Source organism: Sinocyclocheilus rhinocerous, unplaced genomic scaffold (genome assembly GCF_001515625.1).
Source record: "Sinocyclocheilus rhinocerous isolate Xijiao unplaced genomic scaffold, SAMN03320098_v1.1 scaffold626, whole genome shotgun sequence".
Taxonomy (NCBI): domain Eukaryota; kingdom Metazoa; phylum Chordata; class Actinopteri; order Cypriniformes; family Cyprinidae; genus Sinocyclocheilus; species Sinocyclocheilus rhinocerous.
The window spans coordinates 782,191-806,690 of record NW_015647437.1 but is presented as its reverse complement, the minus strand read 5'-3'; the positions used below and the strand labels follow the sequence as shown (position 1 = coordinate 806,690).

General features: G+C 36.5%; 1 protein-coding gene across 5 annotated transcripts in view; it reads right to left on the bottom strand.

Moving 5' to 3' along the window:
• Nucleotides 1-24,500, bottom strand: part of arhgef12a (Rho guanine nucleotide exchange factor (GEF) 12a) — a 57,079-nt gene that overhangs the window by 5,576 nt on the left and 27,003 nt on the right. For 3 of the 5 annotated variants that reach the window (XM_016513545.1, XM_016513542.1, XM_016513546.1), the window contains 30 exons: nucleotides 20,335-20,433; nucleotides 19,078-19,127; nucleotides 18,820-18,877; nucleotides 18,573-18,745; nucleotides 18,321-18,395; nucleotides 17,798-17,908; nucleotides 16,908-17,015; nucleotides 16,633-16,761; nucleotides 16,455-16,553; nucleotides 16,275-16,385; nucleotides 15,264-15,362; nucleotides 14,746-14,788; nucleotides 13,908-14,013; nucleotides 13,677-13,802; nucleotides 12,473-12,505; nucleotides 11,770-11,887; nucleotides 9,900-9,999; nucleotides 8,902-9,043; nucleotides 7,423-7,496; nucleotides 7,201-7,330; nucleotides 6,022-6,057; nucleotides 5,543-5,685; nucleotides 5,258-5,404; nucleotides 5,093-5,178; nucleotides 4,862-4,987; nucleotides 3,573-3,687; nucleotides 1,882-1,982; nucleotides 1,418-1,495; nucleotides 518-593; nucleotides 269-436 (listed from right to left, as the gene is read on the bottom strand). In XM_016513545.1, coding sequence (XP_016369031.1) covers nucleotides 269-436; nucleotides 518-593; nucleotides 1,418-1,495; nucleotides 1,882-1,982; nucleotides 3,573-3,687; nucleotides 4,862-4,987; nucleotides 5,093-5,178; nucleotides 5,258-5,404; nucleotides 5,543-5,685; nucleotides 6,022-6,057; nucleotides 7,201-7,330; nucleotides 7,423-7,496; nucleotides 8,902-9,043; nucleotides 9,900-9,999; nucleotides 11,770-11,887; nucleotides 12,473-12,505; nucleotides 13,677-13,802; nucleotides 13,908-14,013; nucleotides 14,746-14,788; nucleotides 15,264-15,362; nucleotides 16,275-16,385; nucleotides 16,455-16,553; nucleotides 16,633-16,761; nucleotides 16,908-17,015; nucleotides 17,798-17,908; nucleotides 18,321-18,395; nucleotides 18,573-18,745; nucleotides 18,820-18,877; nucleotides 19,078-19,127; nucleotides 20,335-20,433 — 3,060 coding nt within the window. Of the gene's footprint in view, nucleotides 1-268; nucleotides 437-517; nucleotides 594-1,417; nucleotides 1,496-1,881; nucleotides 1,983-3,572; nucleotides 3,688-4,861; nucleotides 4,988-5,092; nucleotides 5,179-5,257; nucleotides 5,405-5,542; nucleotides 5,686-6,021; nucleotides 6,058-7,200; nucleotides 7,331-7,422; nucleotides 7,497-8,605; nucleotides 8,736-8,827; nucleotides 9,044-9,899; nucleotides 10,000-11,769; nucleotides 11,888-12,472; nucleotides 12,506-13,676; nucleotides 13,803-13,907; nucleotides 14,014-14,745; nucleotides 14,789-15,263; nucleotides 15,363-16,274; nucleotides 16,386-16,454; nucleotides 16,554-16,632; nucleotides 16,762-16,907; nucleotides 17,016-17,797; nucleotides 17,909-18,320; nucleotides 18,396-18,572; nucleotides 18,746-18,819; nucleotides 18,878-19,077; nucleotides 19,128-20,334; nucleotides 20,434-24,500 lie in introns of all 5 variants that reach the window. The other 2 variants (XM_016513544.1, XM_016513543.1) reach the window with 2 other exon arrangements.

Here is a 24,500-nt window from a genome sequence, read left to right as displayed (position 1 = left end):
CCTGTTTCTGCAACAACACCAGGATGTCTTCCAGGAGTAAAGAATACAGCTCTGATGCAAAAACAGAAACTAGTGTTATTATACAATCATCAAAAAAGCAAGCTTTTGGGAAGTTTGAGAGCAGTGGCTTCTCCGTTTTTGGACATGGAGATCACAAAGAATGATCTGTTATCTGTGTGGGGAAATCAAGGAACCCTGTAAGGCTTAATTCTTGAAATATATGTGGGGAGAGTGTGTGCTTTTGACAAATGAGAAGTCAGATGCTCACCTGTCGCCACCGAGCGCACCAGCACAGTGCTGAGTTTAATGATGGGACTGAATATGTGTTTCGTGTCAGCCGTTCCTGCAAGGTTCTTGCTGTGACACCTGAGAATAAAACGCTCGTCCTGTTTCTGCAACAACACCAGGATGTCTTCCAGGAGTAAAGAATACAGCTCTGATGCAAAAACAGAAACTAGTGTTATTATACAATCATCAAAAAAGCAAGCTTTTGGGAAGTTTGAGAGCAGTGGCTTACCAATAGTTTTGTCTTTGTTAATCTTCCAGGACAGAGGACCCTCGTGGACCATCTTCCTTTTAGTGAGATCCAGGTTCTGTTGGACAAGAAATGAATGAGTAACTTGCATCCTTAAAATCCTCGTTGTAGAAAGGACTTACTAGTTTTATTCATACAGCAACCAATTTAGATTTGCTCGTCAAATCTGATTCTTATGCGGATCGACTGATTGTTTACATTGACAAATCAAATAAATGAAACTGGATCCACATTTTCAGAGAGACTAATAAATGTCCCCCATCTAGATTAGTTACTACATCATGAATGCCACATATGAACGTTAAAGGGTAAATTCGAAATTGAAAACTATTACTTTTTAGTTTAACTCTTTTTATTTATGCTATTCAATCAGAGAGATACAAAAATAAAAAACCAATAGAAGAGTTTCAATCTCTTAACAAAGATCAAAATTAAATCAAGTCAAAAACTTCCTTACTCGGAGTCAAACACAAAATACAATTATGAATGCTAGCACCAAAAACTATAACTTTTTTAGTTAAAATAAAATAAAACAAAAATTTTAACTAAAATTAAAAATACTAAAAGCTAATTCAAAATATTAATAATGTACTAACATATTTTAATAATACATTAATAAAACTTTTCCAAAACATTTTTTTCCCAAGCTACAAAAACTAAAAGGATGCCAAGAAAACCATATTTTTGTCTGTCTGAATAAATACACAACTTGATTTTAGCTCCTCACAATGTTGTCTTCCTAAAAATGAATCTCAGACGCACAAATATGATTGACGTCGATCCGCATGACAGAGAAACTGGTGGGATAACCTGCTATTCTTCGCTCCTCAAATACGGTTTTCTAGGAAAAAACCTAGTCAAATCTGTATGATAAGCACTAACCTTGAACTCCGAGATCATAGGGTTCTCACTCTGCTTGAGGGAAGAGAGGTCCAGTCGTCTCTGGTAGTCCTCCAGTCTCTGTGGGACACAAACAAAATACATATTTATGCTGAAGAATCCATTAACATTGGCTGACCTCTTATGAATTTAGCCACAAAAAAAAAAAACTTTAAAGCTGCAATCGTTTAAGAAATACACTGTAGATGCTGGAGAAGATTCGATTTTCCTAGCAGGACTCTTTTTAATGAATTTTCTTATGAATGATCTCCAGCAGGTTGGATCATCCTGTTTATACTCTAAGAGCAGTTTCAGGGCTGATGTAAGAGGACCTGGAACTTTCAACCTAAAGAAAATCATAAAGTTTTGGTTTTCCAGTCTTTCCTTTAAGCTGACCTGAGGCTATAAAGTCTGCCTACCTCGAGCCAGGAGAGAGAGTGGCAGCTCGATCGAGTTGCACTGCTTACCTGTTTATTCTCGGACTCCTTCACGGACTGGTTGACGTGGCTGAGAATGTGTCGACAGCATTCGGCTGCTCGTCTCACTTTGTCTTTCTCCTCTGACTCATCTGTCGGTAAAGACGATACATAACGTACATGCACACACGTTTTAAGAAGAGACTAATCAACTCTTTAAGAACATTCTGGCCAGCCAAGTGCCCTCTATTTCCTCTAGTGCCCACCACTGAGACTATTGCCAAGTGCCGATGAACATGAGGAGAATCACCTCCTCCTTAATTGCTAGTTATACTTTACATTTATTGCCTTCCTCTAACAATTCCAAGAGAGCCACAATTTAACACGTCTGCCAAATAATGTGAGAGACACTTTGAAAGTGTGCGGTTCCCGCTTCAGAACATTTCAGAATAATAATGGGGATTTAAGAGCTGGCATTGCTCTAATTTACTAATGGTTGGTGTCCAGCCAGCAAATGCTTTTTGAACAGCCAACACAATAAAGGTGTGGGTCTGACTTCTTATTTGTCAAACATATATACTCTGCCCACATATATATCAAGAATTAATCCTTACTTTCCCCAAAATGTAGGGATTGCAAGGGGTGATGGGAATCTGTGAAAAAAATTTGATGGAAAATAAAAATATCTTACAAAATGACAACATGTACAATAAGAAATAAAACACAAATCTGCATACAGTTTTGTAAAAAAAAAAAACTATATATAATAGAGATTTGTATGAACATGCATGTAAAAAAATTATTTTAATAAATAATTTTATTAATAAATAAAGATTAGTTCATTTTGAAATCTCAATTTAAAATAAGTTTTTTTAAAAATATATTTAAAATAGTATTTTATGACTAATGGCAAATCTGAAAAAAAGAAAGAAAAAAAACTAATAAAAATGACAAAATTACTAAAACGAAATTTAAAATGTATACTGAAAATATATATAAAACATATTTTACACTATTACAGTATTTTATAAAATGATAGTTTATTTTAAAATATTTCAATTTCAATTAGGGTTTTTATTTTAATATATTTTAAATGGTAAATTATCACTGTGATGCAAAGCTGAATATTCAGCATCATTAGTCCAGTCCTCAGTGTCACATGATCCTTCAGAAATCATTCTAATATTCTAATTTGCTGCTCATGAAAACATTTCTTCATGTCTTCTTATCAGTGTTGAAAATAATGGTTGTCTTGAGGTCTTATACAGAGTTAAAAAAAAAAAGATGGTCAACTGCATTCAATAACGGAAGTGACTTCCTTAAAATTCAGGAATTCTTAAAATCAGGGCTCACAACTGAATTTTTAATGAGTTTGGTTGTTCCAGTCAACAACTAGCTGTCTGTCACATCACTGACATACCTATGGCATGAGGTGAGAGTGTCACAAATCATTCTTTGCTGTCAATCAGCAATGCTATGATTGACAACCCCTTTCGGGTTAGCGAAAATGACAGGACAGATGTTCTCCCTCGTTCTCCAACTGTTTTAAGCGCACAGGAGAACAGGAGTCACGCCTGTTAGTAAACTTGGATGTCAATCTTAAACATTGCCATTTTGTTTTTAAAAATTTTTGTGGTGAATTTGGTTTAAATATTGTGTAGAACAAGCATTAATTTAACTTTAATGTAAACCTTGCTGCAATACAATGCTTTAAAAAGACGATGCATGAAGGAGGAGAATACCTGTGTACTTGGCAATGTTGTCCATCAGTAAAGGGTACTTGGTGAACCTCTGCATCTCTGCAGGGATGATGTCCTTTAGCTGTAATCGTCGACACAGTCGATTGCTCTCAGCCACCTGCAGATGGTGCAGAGACAATCAAACAAGAAATTGAGGACAACAGTATGTGCAAATCCACAACAAAATCCTCCCTAATCTTTTGCATATTTCCTTGTTATCAAGAGTCTCCAACATCATGAATAATACACTTCAGTGTGTGTTTTATCCTTCACTCAAGTGAGAAAGTAATCCTCTGCAAGTCACAACATTGTGATCAGTCAGCAAGGTATCTGGAATCACTAATGTCTTGGTAAACAACCACAATACATCTCTGAAATCTGTAAATATACTGCAGTGTCAATTTATTAAAATGCAATTAGAATTAATTAATTGCCAATTAAAATAAGTTAACAAATTAACATTCTGTTCCTCCTAAAAGAATACATATACAACAGAATGAAATAGTCAAGTGAATAAATGTGCTACCAGCATTATTTAATTAATCACATGCATCAACACATTAACTTTGACAGCCCTAAATAAGGAAAATGAAAACATCTCTGTGAAACATGCAAATGTACACAACCATTCAAAAGTTTGGGTCATTAAGATTTTTTTAAAGAAATTAAGTTTCAATCAGCAGGAATGCATGAAATTGATGTAACAAAATATTTTTATTTCAAATAAACTCAGTTCTTTTAAACTTTCAATACTGAAAAAATGCATCACAGTTTCAGCAAAAATATTAAGGAGCAAAAAACCTAATTTTCAACACTAGTCATAATAATAAGAAATGTTTCTTGAGCATCAAATCAGCATATTAGAATGATTTCTGATGGATCATGTGACACTGAAGACTGGAGTAATGATGCTGAAAATTCAGCTTTTTACAATTATATTTTAAATATTTAATATTGTAATATTTAATAATTTATATATTTATAATATAATTCTAAAATTATAATAATTTAAAAAATTGAATATTGTATTTTAAAAATATATTAAAAGTAGAAAACAGTTATTACTGATTGTAATCATATCAATTTTACGTTTTTTTTTTTTTTTTGGGGATGAAATAAATGCAGTGTTTATGAGTATAAGAAACATCTTTCAAAAGAATTTTTAAAAAATCTTACTGACCCCAAAACTTTGAACAGCACTGTACTGTATGTCTGTAATGCTCCAAACACAGTCTCTCTCAAGTAAACTGCAGCTCTCACGGCCCTGCGGCCAGCGAGGAGTCTCGACCCACCTGCATGAAAGAGGTGAAACGCTGGTCCTTCTTCTGCCGGGATTTGATGAGCTCCAGGGCGAAGGGCTGGTTACTGCAGAAAGTGCCCACTGCTTGCTTGATCTTCTCCTCCTCTCCACCACTGAACTAGAAAACAACAAGTCAGAGGATTTGTGAGCGTGTGGGAGTCTTATCACCCAGAGAATACCTACCACAACGGCCACAGGATACGAGCAAAACATGAGCCCTTACCCAAGACAGCAACTCATCTCCTATGTGGTCGATGACCGACGTCTCGTTCTTCTTGCGTATCGCCATCATTTGATCTGCTATCCTCACTGAAATTTTAAACAGTAGATGCCATGATCTGAAACATGGCAGTTTATCGGAATAAAAAATGATTGGAAGAAAACATACTGTGCAACTGGACGATTTCTTCCAGGTTGGTGAATATGTTCTTGATGTCAGCAGGGGGCAGTATGTTGTCTCGGGTGAGCTTCTGGTAGAAGACACTGTCTAGGACCTTCAGCATGCGTACGTGGGCTCGCTCCGTGTAGAATAGTTCTGCGAGCATCAGATAGACTGAGAGTTACTTCAAAAGCAAACCAAAAACCAAAACAGCAGCTCTAACAATGCATTGTGCACGTTAAATCTGACGTGCACCTGTCTGATTTATGTAGTGAAAAGCGAACAAGATCGTACCATTAATGACTTCTTGTCTCTTGATCTCGTGGGGCGTCAGGCCTGCTAAAACATCACGCCCGACCAGCTGCTGCCAGTTTGGAGGATCTACATCAGAGTAAACATCACTCCCCTGATCATCCTCACTTTGCAACTCTTCAAACCTGTGAGGGAGGAGATGGTACATAGATTAACAATCTCATTAAGCTCAATGTGTATCTGAATGTGAGAGCTGGTGCACAATAAGAGGACATACACACACAGGAAGCTCATCAAAAAGAGGGTTAATTTTTGATGCTCAATGTGGTAGATACTTTGAACAAATAAGATTGCACTATGAGCATGGCAGCCTAGCACAAAACAGAAACCAGGCGGTGGAGAAAATGTCCTCATTACAGCTGGTTAGGGAAAAAATAAATAGCTTTTATCGATTGTCGCTACTGGTTAGGAGACAGTGTATAGAGTGATGTGGGTGATTGACAGCAGCCAGTGTCCAGTACCTTCTACTCAGTTTAGGTGTGCCCCCATCAAGGAGTCTGGAAAACAGGACATACTTGCTCACTTCACTGACACAAAGTGACCACACTGATATTAAAATCCTGGTATGATACGATAAATCATTTTAAGGATAAGCAAAAAATGGCTGATATTAATATCATATAAATGATAATTTAAAAAAATTATACAAATGAAATTAGACAATGCAACATTATGTACAGCTTAAAAAATGGATATTCATTTTGAGATTTGATGAAGATTATATTTAACAGTGTTATTCAATTTTTATTTAAAATATTAACTTTAAATGAGTGGCAAAGGTATTCAAAATATACAAATAGCAACAATGAGCACGCACAATTAAATATTCTATATCAAATCGATATGGATAAGTGCAAAAAAATAAAGAAAGAAAACAAAGAAATGAAAACCCGTAGTATCTACCAATAATTGATACAACACTATCCTTAAAGGGATAGTTCACCCAAAAATGAAAATTACCCCATGATTTACTCATCCTTAAGCCATCCTATCTTTTTACTCACCCTCAAGCCAGCCTTGTCTTTCAGACGAATACAATCAGAGTTATATTAAAAAATGCATTGCTTCGTTTCAAGAAAGTCTTTATTCAGCCGTGTGGAGTACTTTTTATTATGGATGGACGCACTGTTTTGGGCTTCAAAATCTCAACCCCATTCACTGCCATTATAAAGCTTGAAAGAGCCAGGACATTTTTTAATATAACTCAGATTGTATTCATTTGAAAGATGAAAGTCATATACCCCGAGGATAGCTTGAGGTTAAGTAAATCTTGAAGTAATTTTCATTTTTTGGGTGAACTATCCCTTTAACATAGTGAGAAAAGAAGTTGAATTATTAGTGTTTTAGCATCAAACACTAAAGGTGTGGTCACATTAGTGAAATTTCAACAAAATTTTGCTGGCAGAAAAGAAAAATAAAACCGGTCCATTGTCAAGAGTGTAGAGATGCATGAAGCAACCTTTCTGCACTCATGTGATACTCACAACTGCGCAGATATCTACTGAATTGGTTGTATTCTGCTGACAAAATTTTGCAAAACAACAGTAAATGTGACCACGTGTTGAGACAGATCAAGACTATGCTAGAAATGTCAGAAACAAAAAAAAAACACTTTGCTGCATAAGCTTTTAAACATGCACCTGTCTGCATCTTCATCTAGTTGGTCCATGGTGTATGGGATGTAGTCACAGGGTGGGTAGATGCTGTCCAGCACATCTCCAGACTGCAGCCCATCACTGAGCCGGGGAACCATCACAGACGGGCTCAAACCTGAGCACACAGAAGAGCCAGTTTCAGACGGCATGTCCAGGAAATGAAAGGAACGATCACTCAGATGAATGAGATGGAGATGCAGTACTCACTAAACTCTGAGTCCCTGCCCGAGGGGTCTGACGGTGAGCCGTAAGAGGCGCTGAAGGGGGGAGAGGTGATCAAACTCGGGCTCTGTAGGAGGATATTAAAATCCTGGTATGATACGATAAATCATTTTAAGGATAAGCAAAAAATGGCTGATATTAATATCATATAAATGATAATTTAAAAAAATTATACAAATGAAATTAGACAATGCAACATTATGTACAGCTTAAAAAATGGATATTCATTTTGAGATTTGATGAAGATTATATTTAACAGTGTTATTCAATTTTTATTTAAAATATTAACTTTAAATGAGTGGCAAAGGTATTCAAAATATACAAATAGCAACAATGAGCACGCACAATTAAATATTCTATATCAAATCGATATGGATAAGTGCAAAAAAATAAAGAAAGAAAACAAAGAAATGAAAACCCGTAGTATCTACCAATAATTGATACAACACTATCCTTAAAGGGATAGTTCACCCAAAAATGAAAATTACCCCATGATTTACTCATCCTTAAGCCATCCTATCTTTTTACTCACCCTCAAGCCAGCCTTGTCTTTCAGACGAATACAATCAGAGTTATATTAAAAAATGCATTGCTTCGTTTCAAGAAAGTCTTTATTCAGCCGTGTGGAGTACTTTTTATTATGGATGGACGCACTGTTTTGGGCTTCAAAATCTCAACCCCATTCACTGCCATTATAAAGCTTGAAAGAGCCAGGACATTTTTTAATATAACTCAGATTGTATTCATTTGAAAGATGAAAGTCATATACCCCGAGGATAGCTTGAGGTTAAGTAAATCTTGAAGTAATTTTCATTTTTTGGGTGAACTATCCCTTTAACATAGTGAGAAAAGAAGTTGAATTATTAGTGTTTTAGCATCAAACACTAAAGGTGTGGTCACATTAGTGAAATTTCAACAAAATTTTGCTGGCAGAAAAGAAAAATAAAACCGGTCCATTGTCAAGAGTGTAGAGATGCATGAAGCAACCTTTCTGCACTCATGTGATACTCACAACTGCGCAGATATCTACTGAATTGGTTGTATTCTGCTGACAAAATTTTGCAAAACAACAGTAAATGTGACCACGTGTTGAGACAGATCAAGACTATGCTAGAAATGTCAGAAACAAAAAAAAAACACTTTGCTGCATAAGCTTTTAAACATGCACCTGTCTGCATCTTCATCTAGTTGGTCCATGGTGTATGGGATGTAGTCACAGGGTGGGTAGATGCTGTCCAGCACATCTCCAGACTGCAGCCCATCACTGAGCCGGGGAACCATCACAGACGGGCTCAAACCTGAGCACACAGATGAGCCAGTTTCAGACGGCATGTCCAGGAAATGAAAGGAACGATCACTCAGATGAATGAGATGGAGATGCAGTACTCACTAAACTCTGAGTCCCTGCCCGAGGGGTCTGGCGGTGAGCCGTAAGAGGCGCTGAAGGGGGGAGAGGTGATCAAACTCGGGCTCTGTAGGAGGTCTGAGCCCTCACTCGACTGACTGCCCCGCAGACGTCCACCCTCTATCAGCTCTGACCCACCCAAAGCTGGCTGAGACATCTGCTTCTGAGGCCGATGCTTGATGTTGTCCCCGACCCTCCCAGCTGCTCAAACACACACCAAACAAGATTCACCATCAACATGAATCTTTCACCACCCAGAGGAAGGAAAGCAAAATGAGGGCAAGTCTTCTGCTTTTAGAATTTGCCAGAAATCGCAAGCTTTCAGGCCTAACATTCACTACACTACCAAAAGTTTGTGGTCATTTTTTTTAAAAATTTTTTTGAAAGTCTCTTAAGCTCACCAAGGCTGCATTTATTTGATCAAATGTAACTTTATTCTATTGTAATATATTTTAAAATGTAATTTATTCCTGTGAAGGTAAATCTGAACTTTCAGAAACCATTACTCCAATCGTCAGTGTCACATGATTCTTCAGAAATAATTCAGAAATATGTTGATTTGCTGCTCAAGAAACATGTTGAAAACAGTTGTGCTGTTTAATATTTTTGTGGAAACCATGATACCCATGATTTTTTTTCAGGATTCTTTGATGAATAGAAATATCAAAAGAATAGCATTTATTTGATATCAAAATAAATCTCTTTATCTATAAAATGTCTATAAAATGTGCTGTCATCTTTGATCAATACTTGATAAATAAAAGCAGTACTTGTGTCAAAATTTTGAATGGTAGTGTATATTTGACTGTAGATGAACATGTTTACTAAAAAACAAACAAAAAAACAAGCCAAGCCTACTAATGTGTCAGTTTTTAATTAAATAACATCAAAGACAGTTTCATAGCTGGTAAACAATACATGTCCAGTACACTTTTTTTTTTTTTCAAACCAGCCACTGGTTAATTCTGGATTTGAATCCGCAAAAAAGTTCAAAGCCTTAAGAAAAAAGTCTGTCTCTTCAATAGCTGCAGGTTGTAGAACCTTGCACTAGACTTACATGGTACTGAATCGACGCGACTGGGCCACCGCGGGGGCACCCGGATGGGAAAGCGAGGCTTTTTCAGTTTCTCCTCCCCTTCCTTCTCCGTTTTGCTTTTCTGTTCAGGAAGAATAAAACAACAATCCTCAGGATAACGACTTTGCCATGGGAAGACTGAGAAGACAACTGCTTTGTTCCATAACCTAGTAAACTGCCTACAGAGGGAGTATTTCAGACATTATAAGCGTGCTCTGGACATCGAAGGCCAAACAATTATGCCACACTAATTATGTATCATTTACATCAGTGTTTCCCAACCTTTTTTTAGGCACCCTTTGGAAATTTTAACAAACTTGTGGCACCCTACAAAATTAATTTTGTCACAATATTTTAATTTCTAACTTCGATATGATAATTTGAAAAGTATAGATATTCGGTACAACAGGGAAGAACTGCAGAATAGAATGTCATACAGATATTTTTAATATTATAAAAAAAATGTGTCCATCAATGGTGGCAATAAGTAGGCTAATTTCTAATGAAGTGACCAATTTATATGACAGATTTTAATGTAGGCTTTTATACATATGTAAACATTATTTAATTACCATTATAACTAGCTATCTCACAAATTTTTGCTCACTCAGTGTTTTTTTAATTTTACAGTGGGGTAATTTTGGTGCAGTAGCACGAGATAGCTTGATTTCAAACTTTGAATTGAATAAAAAATGACAAGTAAGCAGTCAGTAATAAAATAAGAACAAATAAAGAAATTAATAATGATAGCACAAATAAAAAATAACGACAAGCCTTCGAATTAAATAAATTGCTTTTTAGTTTTTCAGGTAGGTCTAACAGTAGGATTAAGATATTGAACTTTTTTTTTTATTTTTTTTTTTTACCAGTTATCCAAATAACGTTTAGTCCTAGAAAGCTATTATTATCAGAACACGCGAGCATAACATAGCGGTTAGCAGATCAATGAATGAGAAGGCAGCGTTACCAGAGTTGCCCATATACCACACCATGTTACAACACAGTAGGGCTATTGCAGACAGAAACAATACTGTACTACATCGATGTTTCCAGTCGGCTCAATTTTTGAGTGGACTTTGCTGTTCCGATTCGCATGAACGGTATACGAGTGGAGCGACTGAGCGGAGCACACACGCATAGAGCGGGATAATACGCAGAGCGTCACACCACGTGAAAGTGAAACCTGAGCGGTGAACTAATTTTCGGCAGCCGAAATTTCGGTGCATCTCTAATTATTGGCGACATCAGAAATGGATATTATATAATAGATGCTTATTTGAACATTTTAGCAATTTAAAAATATAAAAAAATTTTTTTTTTTACACGGCACCCCTGCTCTCGACAGACGGCACCCCGGTTGGGAAACACTGATTTACATGACATGCTAAATTTCACAATACATACAAGATGAGAAAAATGTTCATTATAAATGGATTGCATGGATCGTGTTCGTGCATTTACATCAAATCAATGTGATTCCATTGGGTTCAACATGACCACAAAATCTTCCTGCGCAATGCAGTAAAATATTTAAATTATTACAGCACAGTAGTAATACATAATTTTATTTTGATTTTACAATTATTTGTATAATTATCTAACGAAAACCAAAAAAGACATCAATTTGTGTGCGCGATTCATTTTTATATTTATTAGATTAATATGCTGACATAAAACTATACAAATGTCAAAGTATTTTACAAAGAACGTTCCAAATCAGTCAAAAGAATTTCCATTAGAATGTTCCCTCAGAAGGTAACTGCCTATTTAGACAGCAAGTCAGGTTTTGGAAGAGAGTTATGTGATCGTGTTGTGAAAATGTGAGGCGTCAGAAAACAGTACAAACACATACCCTTAGTTTGGAAGGAAGAAAATTAATTCGAACTCGTTTGGACTCCAGGTTTCGTTGCTCTTTCACTCGAACTCCCAGATGCTTCATGTACATAAAGATCACATACTGTATGGTGTTGCTGGAAAAGACAAAATTGTGTATTAGGGTTGAATTGAACTGTTTTCTCACTCCCTGTCCAAGCTTAGTAACTAGAGCACAGCGTTGAGCATCAAAGTCTTTCATTTCCTAATTTAGATTTGAGTCTCTGAGGGTTGTGTCTGTTGTTGAGTGCTGTTGGCTCCATGTGGCCAACTCCTTCTGTTCCACATGACTCCCATCTTATTGTGCCTTCTGCCATATGTCTCAAAAACTCACGTGCACACGCGCACAAGTTCACCATCTATCTTCTCACATATGTCCTGTACATTCATAAATCATACAGGCTTGTGGTGTTTCCATATGGCATCTCAAATATGTTTGCCAACATTATGGTAAATGAGGACTAGGAAATGCATGAAGATTAGAAATCTCATTAAGTCGCACTGTTCTGCAGCATCTTGCATTTGTGTCAAGTGTCAATATGCTGGCGTACCCCAGGCTGGCAATTTACAAACAAATCTAACGCAACATCTTTACGCACGATCAAATAACCCTCATACTTAATGTCTTTATTGTCGATCATTATGGAAGAGGTTTGCTGGAGGAAAACATGAAAAATTCTCACCATTTCTCCTCTTCTGTGGGTTGTGAAGTCAACCTGAAAGAGACACGCGTGTAAGATGGAGAACAGTCGCTGAGCAGACAATCTTGAGAATGTGGAGTAGGATATTCAAAATATATTTTGATATTTACATATTTTTCTCTGAAATGCATAAACAAGTTAAATGTTGAACAAAAAAGCTAAATATTTTTTATTTAGTAATATAGCTAAATAATTTCTCAAATCTTTTGTCTATTGACAGTATTGATATTTATGAATTTGCAATGAAATAGCTCAATTAAAGGGCTAAAACGGTGATAATTATATAGCTAAATCATTTTTTATTTGAAAACAATATAGCCACATTTATTAAACTATATAGCTAAATAATTTCTCAATTTGTCTTTTTAGTCTATTGACAATATAAAATTTGTATTTTTATATTTATGTATTTGCTAAATAGCTAAATCTTTTTTTCTGTCTATTGACTTGATTTGTATTTTGATATTTATGTATTTGAAATACATAAATCAAACTCTTAAATAAAGGGTGATAATACTTGATTTTTTATCCATTTGAAGACTTTTATCATTTAAATCTTAGCCAAACAGCCACTGAAGCCAAGCAGATTCAGAACAAATATTTAATTATATATGTTTATTAGTGCTGTCAAACGATTAATTGCGATTAATCGCATCCAAAATAAAAGTTTGTGTTTACATAATATGTGTGTACTGTGTATATTTCTTATGTATAAATAAATACACACACATGGATGTAAATACTTAAGAAAAATGTGATGATTATATATTAAATATATTTATATTAATATAAATATATTATATATACATGTAAATAAGTATATATTTTCAAAATATATACCGCATGTGTGTGTATTTATATATACATAATAAATATACACAGTACACACATATATATTATATAAACAAAAACTTTTATTTTGGATGCAATTAATCGCGATTAATCGTTTGACAGCACTAATATTAATACATATTCATGATTCAAATTATAACATTTTTGCTACTGAAGATTAAATCATACATATTATTGATAGCTGTCATACCAAGACGATGATAGATTGCAAAACTAGACTATTGTCATGAATGTAAAGATAAACTTAATGGCCAAATAAAAAGTATATTGTTTTGTTTAATATCACCGCCCAGCCCTGATGCAGAGTGATTAAAAGACTGTGTGTGATTCTCACAGAACGTCATCTATCTTGGAGAGGATGTTTTCAGCGCATGATCTCTCTCTCTCTAGAGCCAGCTGTTCAGAGTCCAGACGAGACAGCTCTACATCAGCCAGGGTCAAGCCCATACTGCGCTTCTGCCTGTAAGAGTGGATGCAGTTGTTTTGTACGTGTTACTGTCAATCTGAACGAGTGAAACGTAGCAGCACAGGTTAGTGATGAAATGAGAATGTCTATATTCCTGACCTGAAGTCCTCCAAGTTTCTTTGTACATCTGGAAGGAGAGTTTCCTGAATTGTCTGTATACATTGCCTGTGTAATTCCTCTGGAATCAGCTCTGGTCTCCGCCGCTCTGAATACATGTACACACAAAAAATGAGTAGTCACATGTTTCATAGTTTTATATTAATTTAAGTTTAGGCTTTAATTTTTTCCCCCATTTCAATAAACACAATTTTTAGTATGTTTATTGAGCAAATCCTCATGGGGATCATTAGCTGATCCAATAATCTAGGTGATATCAAGCTTTACTGTCTGCGTGACAATGCTGACAATGTCAGACTCGCATATAACGGGGACATATAACGCAAAAAAATAGTTTTTATAAAAAATGTATTAATAATTGCTTTAGACAAACCAGAATCTTATTTAAAGAAAACATCTTGCATGATTTATAAATCAATTTTCAATTGAGGACATCCTCAAATGTCCCCAAAGATAATTTTGCCCCCAAATTATAGCTAGGTACATACAAAACAAAAACAATTCTCACAAATATACACCCATACATGACCAGTAAACAACCTGCATGAACAGAAACGGCATAAGTATGCATCACTAAACATGTCAACATGACACACTGGCAGAGTGACCAAGTCCTTCAGAAGCTAAATCCATAATTACATGAAGAGTCAACATGAATGTTAAACAGGATTTGTGCTTTCTGAACAATTGCAGGTTTCCCACCGAGGGCTGAGAAATGATTATGTGGTTGGATGTTGAAATGAACACACAAACAACAGTGCGAGTGTGAGAACGACGTTTGTGCTTCCATTAAGACGCTTCTAAAATTAACTGTGCTTACCGAGCTCAGAGGAGATGGATTCAGGCACAGCGACTTTCAAATTCTGTTGAATGAAAATAATAAATTAAAAAGGGCTTTCTGACAAAAGCAGCAGTTTTTTTTCTCCTGCAAAACAACTACAATAACAAGGTAACAAAACAGCAGAGCTGTGGGAAAAGATATGCACAAGTTCCAAATGAGCTACCCGTCCATCTGGCAGAAAGAGAACAAAGTTTGCTGCAGGGAAGACGCGCACCCACTCAAACACACACACAAACACACACACACACAGAGTTTGAGAACAACAATATGCAATGACCGTGGAGGTAAAAGGTTGTCTGAGAGCGTGTTTGCTTCCTGACCCTGAGGGTGCTGGGAAAGGAGTAACCCTCCACACACCTCTCAGGACAAAAGGCACGGTTGATCTGGGTGGATACAGGCTTTTGCCTCAACTTGCCCGCAGACCAAATGATACCAAGGCAGAGCAGACAATGACGGGTTTGAGCGAGAAGAGATGAGGTGTGAAAAGCTCCACTTACTGCCCCCCGGTCTATGAAGAACGTCAAGAAGTCCATGAAGATCCGCCGTGTTTCTTTGGAGTTGGTCTGTTTGTAGAGGTCAGCGTACAGATAGCAGAGCTGTGGAGGAAAGTGAGATTCAGGGAGTGATAAATATAGCAATTTGAGACAGATTTGTGAATTTGTATCCCTTTACTTTAAAACATTACTGATGATACCGATATAGTCACCAATAAACACTATGCTTCAAATATTTGAGGTCAGGAGTTTTTATTTAATTTTATTATTATTAACAATTTTATCCAGCAAGGATGCAATAAACTGATTAAAATTGACAGTAAAGACATATGTCACAAAATATTTGTATTTCAAATAGGTGACATTTTCCACATTGATAATAAAAGTTTTTTTGAACAGTAGTTTATCTTTATCCATAACAGTAGTGTGTCTTTATCCATAACTCTATAACTGTGCTCAAACTGTGCTTTGTTTTCCTTTTTTGTTTATTTAATTCAATTTAGTTTAGTTTTTGAAATTTGATTAAAAACAGATTTTTTTGTCAATGCATCTTAGCCCAAACATGCAGTTTGGATTTTTGAGTGGTTTATTGTGCTTTCATTGTGCAACTGGTTGTTACATCAGAGTTTGTGACATGCATGAAGACTTCAGTGAAATATTACGTATGCTACAATTTCCTTTTTTTTTAAACAATGTTTTCTGCAATGAATGCACTGAGATTTGGATCCTTCGCACATGAAAAGCATAATCAATGGCAAAACAATTTAAATTCTCACATATGGTGAACCAAATCTATGCAGACATGCTTATAGCTTAAAAAGTTAGTCTAAAAAAACCCAGATTTGAGCAAAAATCTTAATTCAAAGTCTAATCACTTCTTCAAAACAACTCCATGAGATTCTTTTGTCTGTTTTATTGCCCATCAGGTGAAAACCATAAATCTGATTGCTTAGAAAGAATGATCAATAGTCTTGCTTGCCTTAGCAAGCACTGCTAATTACTGCTGGAACTCACCAGAGGTGCAGGGTCAAACTGAGAGATCACATAGTGCAGGAAGGCAGCAAGATGAGCGGGGCGAGTCTTGAGCAGCTCGATATTCTGGAAGCAGCTGCACTGTCCGTTCACCTGAGACACGTCAGATCTGGTTAAAGAGGCAGGTGAACAAGACCACGGAAGGAAAGGAACTAAAAATACCTGCTCCTGCTCAGTGTCAAAGTCATCATCTTCAGCAGCAATGATCTCTGAAGCCAGGCGGGAGGGTGGGCTCCCTATGGTGGATGAGAAACGAGAATCCTACGGGAAGTAGAGAGGTGTGACAATCATGCTCATCAGAAATCAGGTGGAAAGGTCTGTCGAAAGCAATGGTTCTCACCAGGTCGGAGCCGTCCTCCACCTCAGGGGAGGGGCAAGAGTTGAGGCTGTCTCTGGGGGTGCTCTTCGGACTGGAACAGTTGGATTCCCTTTGGCTCTCTGGAGAGGCTGGGTAGAACTGGCGCTGGACCTGCACATCACACACCATAAACACAATTAATTACACCACAGGTAAGCAAGGAACAAGAGCCACCGAGTACACTCGTGATAAGTGCCACTGTTTAACTGAGATCAGTGAAGATATCTCAAAGAAAAGAGAGCGCGGTGTACACTAACATGTGACACTGAACTTCCACTCCAGAAACCCTCCGGGCTGAAATCTCTCTTATACTGATCCTCATACACCCAACAGCCATCTTCACTGTTCCTGAGACACAGACTCACCTAAAACATAGATTTACAGTCAATACATGCGCGCATAATTCAAAGCTATTCAATCAGATTCGAGATCTTTTGAAACAAACATAATTTCTAATTAATGGTCAAGCAAAATATCAATATATAATATATCTGAAGACTGCCTAAAAATGATCGCTTAAAGAAACAAGTGGAAGCTGCTATTACCCAAAAATACAAATTTTTACAAATATATTTTAATTACAGGTTTTTAAATAATTTTAATTAGATAAGAAATTAAGATTTTTTATAAGATATGATTTAAGATAAAATAAGAGGTGGCTTTTAAAAACATTAAAAATCTCATCTTATGCTCACCAATGCTGCATCTATTCGATCAAAAATACTGTAAAATTGGGAAATATTACCATTTAACATGTAAACTTTTCTTTTTTTATATATATTAAATATATATTATATATTTAAATACATATTATATATTTCATATTTATATAATATATTTTAAAATGTAACTTATTCCTGTTATGGCAAAGCTGAATTTGTCACATGATCCTCCAGAAATCATTCTAATCAGCTTATTTGATACTCATTTCTTATTATCATCATCAATATATCAGTGATGAAAACGGTTGGGCTGTGTAAGATTTTTGTGTAAACTTTAATATCATATGATATATACATATTTATAATCAAACAATCTGTCTCTCTAGCTATATCCAAATCGGTTGACCACTCCCTAACAGTGTGTTACTGACGCTTTGAATAAAACATGCTTTGAATTAAACTGGTCAGACTCAGAAATGTCATACATGTGTAGCCCTGTTAAGCTGGCCCTGCTGATGTGGAATGTGCTTCTTGGCTTCCTGGATGTCCCGTAGTGGTTTGGGTGTAGGAGTTCTGCTATAGCCCTCCTTCAGTCCCTATAGAAGAGACATTTTCATATACTATATAATCAGATCTCGTACACACACAGTCAAAAGGTTAACAGACGAGTAAAACCTAACTTGTTGCTCTGCTCTGTAAATGTCTACTTCTATGTTGCTCTCCAAGACAATGAGAATGACAGATCTTTGTTTACAAGACATGTGAAGGTGGTAACTGTGTTGAAACATAGTGGGAGGAGCTTAAGTCTAACCTCTCACTTATCAGCTATACTAAAGCTCTAAATTACCTCCCAACAGGAAAGGCCTCATTCTTATCAACTTAAGTCATACTGCAACAATACAGCTCTGTAACTCAACACTTTACTGACAGACACACTTTGTGAAATTGAAAGTAGCATGTGTGCCTACTTTAAACTAGTAGTTTTGAGTCTGATATTTCGATTCTGACCTGTATGTCCTGTTGCTCTTTGGACACCATCCTCTTGCTGTCCATTCTTTGGTTGAGTGGAGCACTGTTCTCTTCCTATGTAGGGTTGGGTTGACAAACGACAAGGAGGAGCAAATAATAAATATTGATTATGTAATTTTATAGTAGGAGAGATATGAGGAAGTGAACTTACAACAAATAAACACAAAATGAAAAACAAAACAAAATCAGATGGGAAAACAATTTTCAGGAATGGGCGTATGGGCATCTTACCCATGATACCAGAGGAGAGGAGGTGCGTTCCGCTGCATTGTAAGAGTTGGGAGATGTAACAAAAGGGTCCCCATAACCCCCCGGTGACCCGAGAGCCGCGTCTACCTCAGAGAGGGGGATCTGGGGCAACCCAGGAGGCCGGCCTAATACTGTGAGGGCCACATATGAGCCGGCTGTGAAAAACAAATGAGTTTTGGTCAGCGGTGGAAACATGTCGTCTTTACCCAAGCAAATGATTTATACTCACATTTGATTAATTTCACCACTTCAACATGGTTCGATTGCGTCACCAATGTCCCGTTCACCTAAAGCAGAGGAGACAAACATTAAAATGCAATCTAATCTGACTATAAAACCATATACATGCGAGTTCTCTTATACAGACTCAAACATGAGGTCATTTTGTGACCAGCAGGTGGCAGAATAGACAGATGCTGAAATGCAGTGGTGAAGAGAGAGGAGTGGGCAGTGAGAAATATAGCTCTTGCATCTGTAAGCGTCTCACCTTAATGATCCTGTCCCCCGTCTGAACACCTGCACGCATTGCAGCGCCATCTACCAAAAGACAGGAGACGATTATGACGATTATGAATTGAAAGCATTTTCTGGTGCAGCGGGTGGTTGCCAGAGTGCTGCCATCTGGTTGCTAAGGGGTTCTGGGTGGTTTTTCAGCACATTGCTATGTGGTTTATGTGCTCCATTTACACTGCACACAAATTGGTTTTCACTGTCATTTTGCAAATGATGAAACCTCCATTTTGGGTATTCATGCATTTACGTCTCATGTAAACATGTTCACTCGATCACTATTCACTACAATGTCATGCAGTTAAAAACTTTGAGAAAGCTGAGTGTACTTCTAGAGAATATTCCACACTGTATGAGATGTGTATTATGTCCTGAATGACCACCTTTCAGACTAAGATCAAAAAAAGTTTTATAAATACCATTTATATTTAGATATATTTTTGCTGTTCGGACTTAAAAAATGAATAAGTTGAGTAACATTCACATTTTTTTTTTAAATGGTCAAAGCTTATAGACTTTAGTCAGGGTAGATGCCATATTGAATTTTATTCGGTAGAAAACACACTTACAGTCTTTAGAAAGACATGCACACTATGTAATTTTCACAAACTCAGATGTTGGTTGTATTTAAATTTATTGCCATATCAGCTTCAGATTCAACAGTCAACAATATAATATAAAATATAACATAAAAAATACAAAATAATTTTAAAAAATTCAAAAATTTTTATCTTTAAATATTCTTGTGATTAAAAAAATGTAAATGTTTTGAGTCCATTTTACAAAACGAGTCCTTCCAAATTTTCACAACTCAGAACATTGAAAACTGTTTTATAGAGTTTTGTCTACTGAAAAGTGTTGGAAAGCTAAACAATTGTCAGCAGTACAGTCGGTTGAAGACACTGTTCTTCTGCCCCTCCACAGCCTAGTCTTTATTCCTGTCAAAAATTAAATATGGCGCTACCCTGACTTTATTCAGTGTGTTTATATAATATATATCATCCTTAAATGTGTTTATATAATATGCATTGTTTATTTAAAACTTTATTTAATGTATTTGCAGCCTTGCTTCTCTTTTATAATGCTTTAGGTGTCCTCTTGGTCCTGCTCAGAGCACATCAGCTCCATTTCTGAATTGCAGCCAAGTCGTATCAAGCCTGGGAAGGGGAGAGTCTCGACAGACGCTCACAGAAGCTGATGTGGGCAGAGCCAACGTGATAGACGGGCATCTTACCCTGTTTGACGAGCTGCACGAAAACAGGGTTGTCCCCACTGACGGTCAGCCCAAAGCCATTCTCATCTTTCTGAATGATCACGCATCTCTGAACCAGCCCTGGAGGAAGGGAAAGAACAAGAGGAGAGAGAAATTGAGCTATGAAAGGAGCTATGAAACTGATTTTACTGGATTGCCAATGTCTTTATTAAAGCATTCATCAGGAGAGGCCTATCAAAGCAGATTACAGTAACAATGACTCCAATACCTGATCGAACTGACAGGGTAAGTAAGTGCAGACAGTCACAGGCATAACGTACTTGGCAACATAAAAAAATCTGCAGAGTTGTGAAATGAAGGCATCAATCTCGCAATCCAATTAAAATCTAGCCCCCTTCCCAGAATAATGGAAAGATACAAGAAATTATGAGAGCAGTGGAGACGTGGGTTATCACGGTCATCTAATGCTGCAGTGTGAGAGATGGGCCTACTTTCAAAACTGATAGCTCATCAGATCAGAAAACAAAAGCCGCAGTTCTCAGATCACAGAAATGAATATGAACTGCTCAAACAGTCACACACAGATGTAATATACCCCACAGAGTGAAGAGTTTCCTTGTAAACAGTGCTTTACATATAGTTATATCACATATCTTTCTCATATCCTTGTATGTATTATGAAAATTACTTTATCTTAATGGTCATGACTGAATTTGAAAAGATTGAATTTAACAGAGAGAACTGGTAATTGATTATATTACATGTGATGTTTAGGTGTTACGGACATACTTCTGAAACAGGGTGATACAGTGCTATGATTCCAAGTGCATTACTGTAAACATGTTTTTCATAAGTCATTTTAATTTGACTATTTAATAAATCATTTATTTTCTTGCTAATTGGACACCATACAGATGCTGTCTGTCAGATTTAACCCTCCAAATTACAACTAATTATATAACAAATAAAATATCATGAATTAAACATTTTCTGGAGTTAATGCAATAATAATAGTTTATAAAAAATATTTGTTATAAAATAAATGTTTAAATAAAAGCTGTTATTTATATTCAACAAGGAATACTGAAAAAAATGTATTACGGTTTCTACAAAAATGTTAAAGGGATAGTTCACAAATTCTGTCATTAATTATACACCTTCACATCTTTCCAAACATCTTCGGAACACAAATTAAGATATTTTTGATGAAATCCAAGAGCTTTCAGACCCTCCATAGACAGCAATGCAACTACCAAGTTCAAGGCTCAGAAAGTTAGTAAGGACATCAATAGAATAGTCCATTTGACATCAGTGGTTCAACCTTAATTTTATGAAGCTACGAGAATGCTTTATGTGCGCAAAGATAACCAAAAATAATGACTTTTTTCAACAATTTTTTCGGCGCGCGTTCACAAGAGTACCTCGACATATGCATTTGGTGCTGCTGATGCAGGAGTAGGCGTAGCCTGCCGTAGAACCCAGATGCGCTGCATCTTGTTTACAAGCAGAGGATGAAGCACGATGTACATAAAACCGTATAACAGTAATTTTTTCCCAGCCTTACTTATTCAACCAGAATATACAGACGATGAACTAAGAGAGATGGACATTCTGTCAGAACACCGGCTCCAGTGTCAGCAGCACCACACACGTGTCGAGGTACTGTCATGAACGTGCGTCGAAGACTCACATGGAAGAGAAGAAATTGATTAATAAAGTCAAAATTTTTGTTTTCTTTGCACACAAAAAGTATTCTCGTATCTTCATAAAATTACAGTTGAACCACTGATGTCATGTGGACTATTTTAACAAAGTCCTTACTACCTTTCTGGACCTTGAACATGGTAGTTGCGTTGCTGTCTATTAGGGCTGCACAATATCAAAATTATCAAAATACAGCAAATGTACAAATTGCGATATGCAAATCGCAATGGCATGCAATATCTGAATTATTATTTTAATAATGGGCTAATTCTGAACATTGCGAAAAGTTATGTTTTAGGTCAACGCATATAGCAGAGAATAGACTGGGCATACGACTGTTAGTTACATGACTTGCTTGACGTTAAAAATAGTCATTAAGTGCAGAAAAAGTTGCAGACAACAACTACTTGCGGACTTGTGCTGTCTGACTACTAACAGTATTTACTACTGATCACAGAACCATGCTTCACTGACCATCTGTTAAAAGTTAAAGCACTGTATTTTTCATTTATATCTTTGTTTCCTTGCTTTTTTTTTTTTTTTTAGATTTGTGACATTGCTTTTTATGTAGGCTAAAACACTGCTGGTCACATTCAGAAGTTGTAGTGACGCTTTCTTTTCCAAGAAAGATTGATATAATTTTAATTTTTAAATATAATTAAAATTGATTTCACACACGTAAAGCAATATCGTATCGCATATCGAACATTGTATTATTTAACAAGGTATCGCATATCGCATTTTTCTTCAATAGTGCACAGCCCTACTGTCTATACAGGGTCAGAAAGCTCTCGGATTTCATCAAAAATATCTTAATTTGTTTTCCGGAAATGAATGAAGGTCTTTGGTTTGGAACAACATGAGGGTGTGTAATTAAAGGTGGGGTATGTATTTTTTCAAAAACACTTTAGAAAACTGAGTCGGGCCGAGTACCAAAACAAACTTGTAGCCAATCAGCAGTAAGTCATGATGCGGAGGAGAGAGAGCGCTCAGTGCACAGGACGGACATTAGCCGAGCAATGACAGAAAGACAGAGATAAAAAAACAAAAAAGGAACAAAAGAAGGCTTACGATAAGGCAAGAAGTAGGACCCGTGTAAATTTCGGATCAGCTTTCTAGCGCTGGAGAGAACTCAAGGAGCGGGAAGGCCTGCAATCGGACGTTGAGGTTGCTTTGTTTCTTCTCGATAGGTGAGTAACATTGGTTTTGCTCTGTTTCACAGACTAATATATGCTGGCTTTTGCTTGAATATGCTCGTGTGTCATGTTCGCTTGTTTGTTCATCTGCAATCGTATTGTCGTTCCCTTCAGCTATGATAAAGACACATTCATTTCCACATCCTATAAGCCTGGAGTGTCTAAACCTCCACTGTCTGTTTCAAGCGTCAGCTCCCAAAGTGTGTCCGAAAAGTAAGATAATATGTTTAATACAGCAGATAATAATACAGTAGATTCCGCCATCGTCAGTCCAATCGTTGCCTGGGTTGCGTACGTATGTGTGGGGCGGAGCTATAAAGATAGGGGCGAGACCCTTTTGGGGTAGGGGCGTGTTTGTTTTGGTGATTTGAAATATCAACATTAGCTACCAGAAATCACTTACCCCACCTTTTAATGACAGCATTTTCATTTTCAAGTAGCACAACTGTGTTCAACATTGATACGAACTGTAATAATAATAGCTGCTGAAAATTCAGCTTCGACTGACAGGAATAAATTACATTTTAAAATATATTAAAATATAAAAGTTTATCAAATTTTTTTTATCAAATTTTTTGAACTGTAGTGCAAACATTTCACTTTGCTCACTGATAAAAAAAAAAAAAATCATCAGTAAGTTCTAAGTATATCATGTAATAGTTAAAGTATATCTGTAACAGTTATCAGGCCTTTAAACAGAGCATCCAGACTCTCTGTCTTTATCTTCTGAACCATTAAGAATAATGCTATCTGTTATTTACCAATAATAGACACAGAGCCCAAAATCAACTCAGCGGGGAAGCTGAACATAAATAAACGCTGATAACACTTGAACTTCACAGTAGAGGTCTACACGGGTCCAAAAATTCGTACCCGAACCCGAAGAGACCCGTAAATGTGCTACACTGAACCGACCCGGATCCGTCTATTATTTTGAAAGTTGGACCCGGGCCCGTGTAGAACCGAGAAATGTCAAAAATGTACTACGTGTTATTCCTCTCTTGCCAATTGAAATGCGTAATCCACTCATTATTCCAGTTTCAAAAGTCCACTTGCTGTCACGGTGGCGGATGACAAATGTGACTTTGCAGTTTTGGTATTTCGAGCCAACGTGCATAATAATTTAGACTGTTTGCCCATTTGGATTATAATAACGATTGCTCGTCCAGTGGCTGCTGACGTTAGCTTTACTTATTTGCTATCATCTCTGTGCTCTCTGAGCCGAGTCTGAGCAAACATTTTAGATATAACAACAAGACGGTTCATTCATAATATTATTTAAAAAAT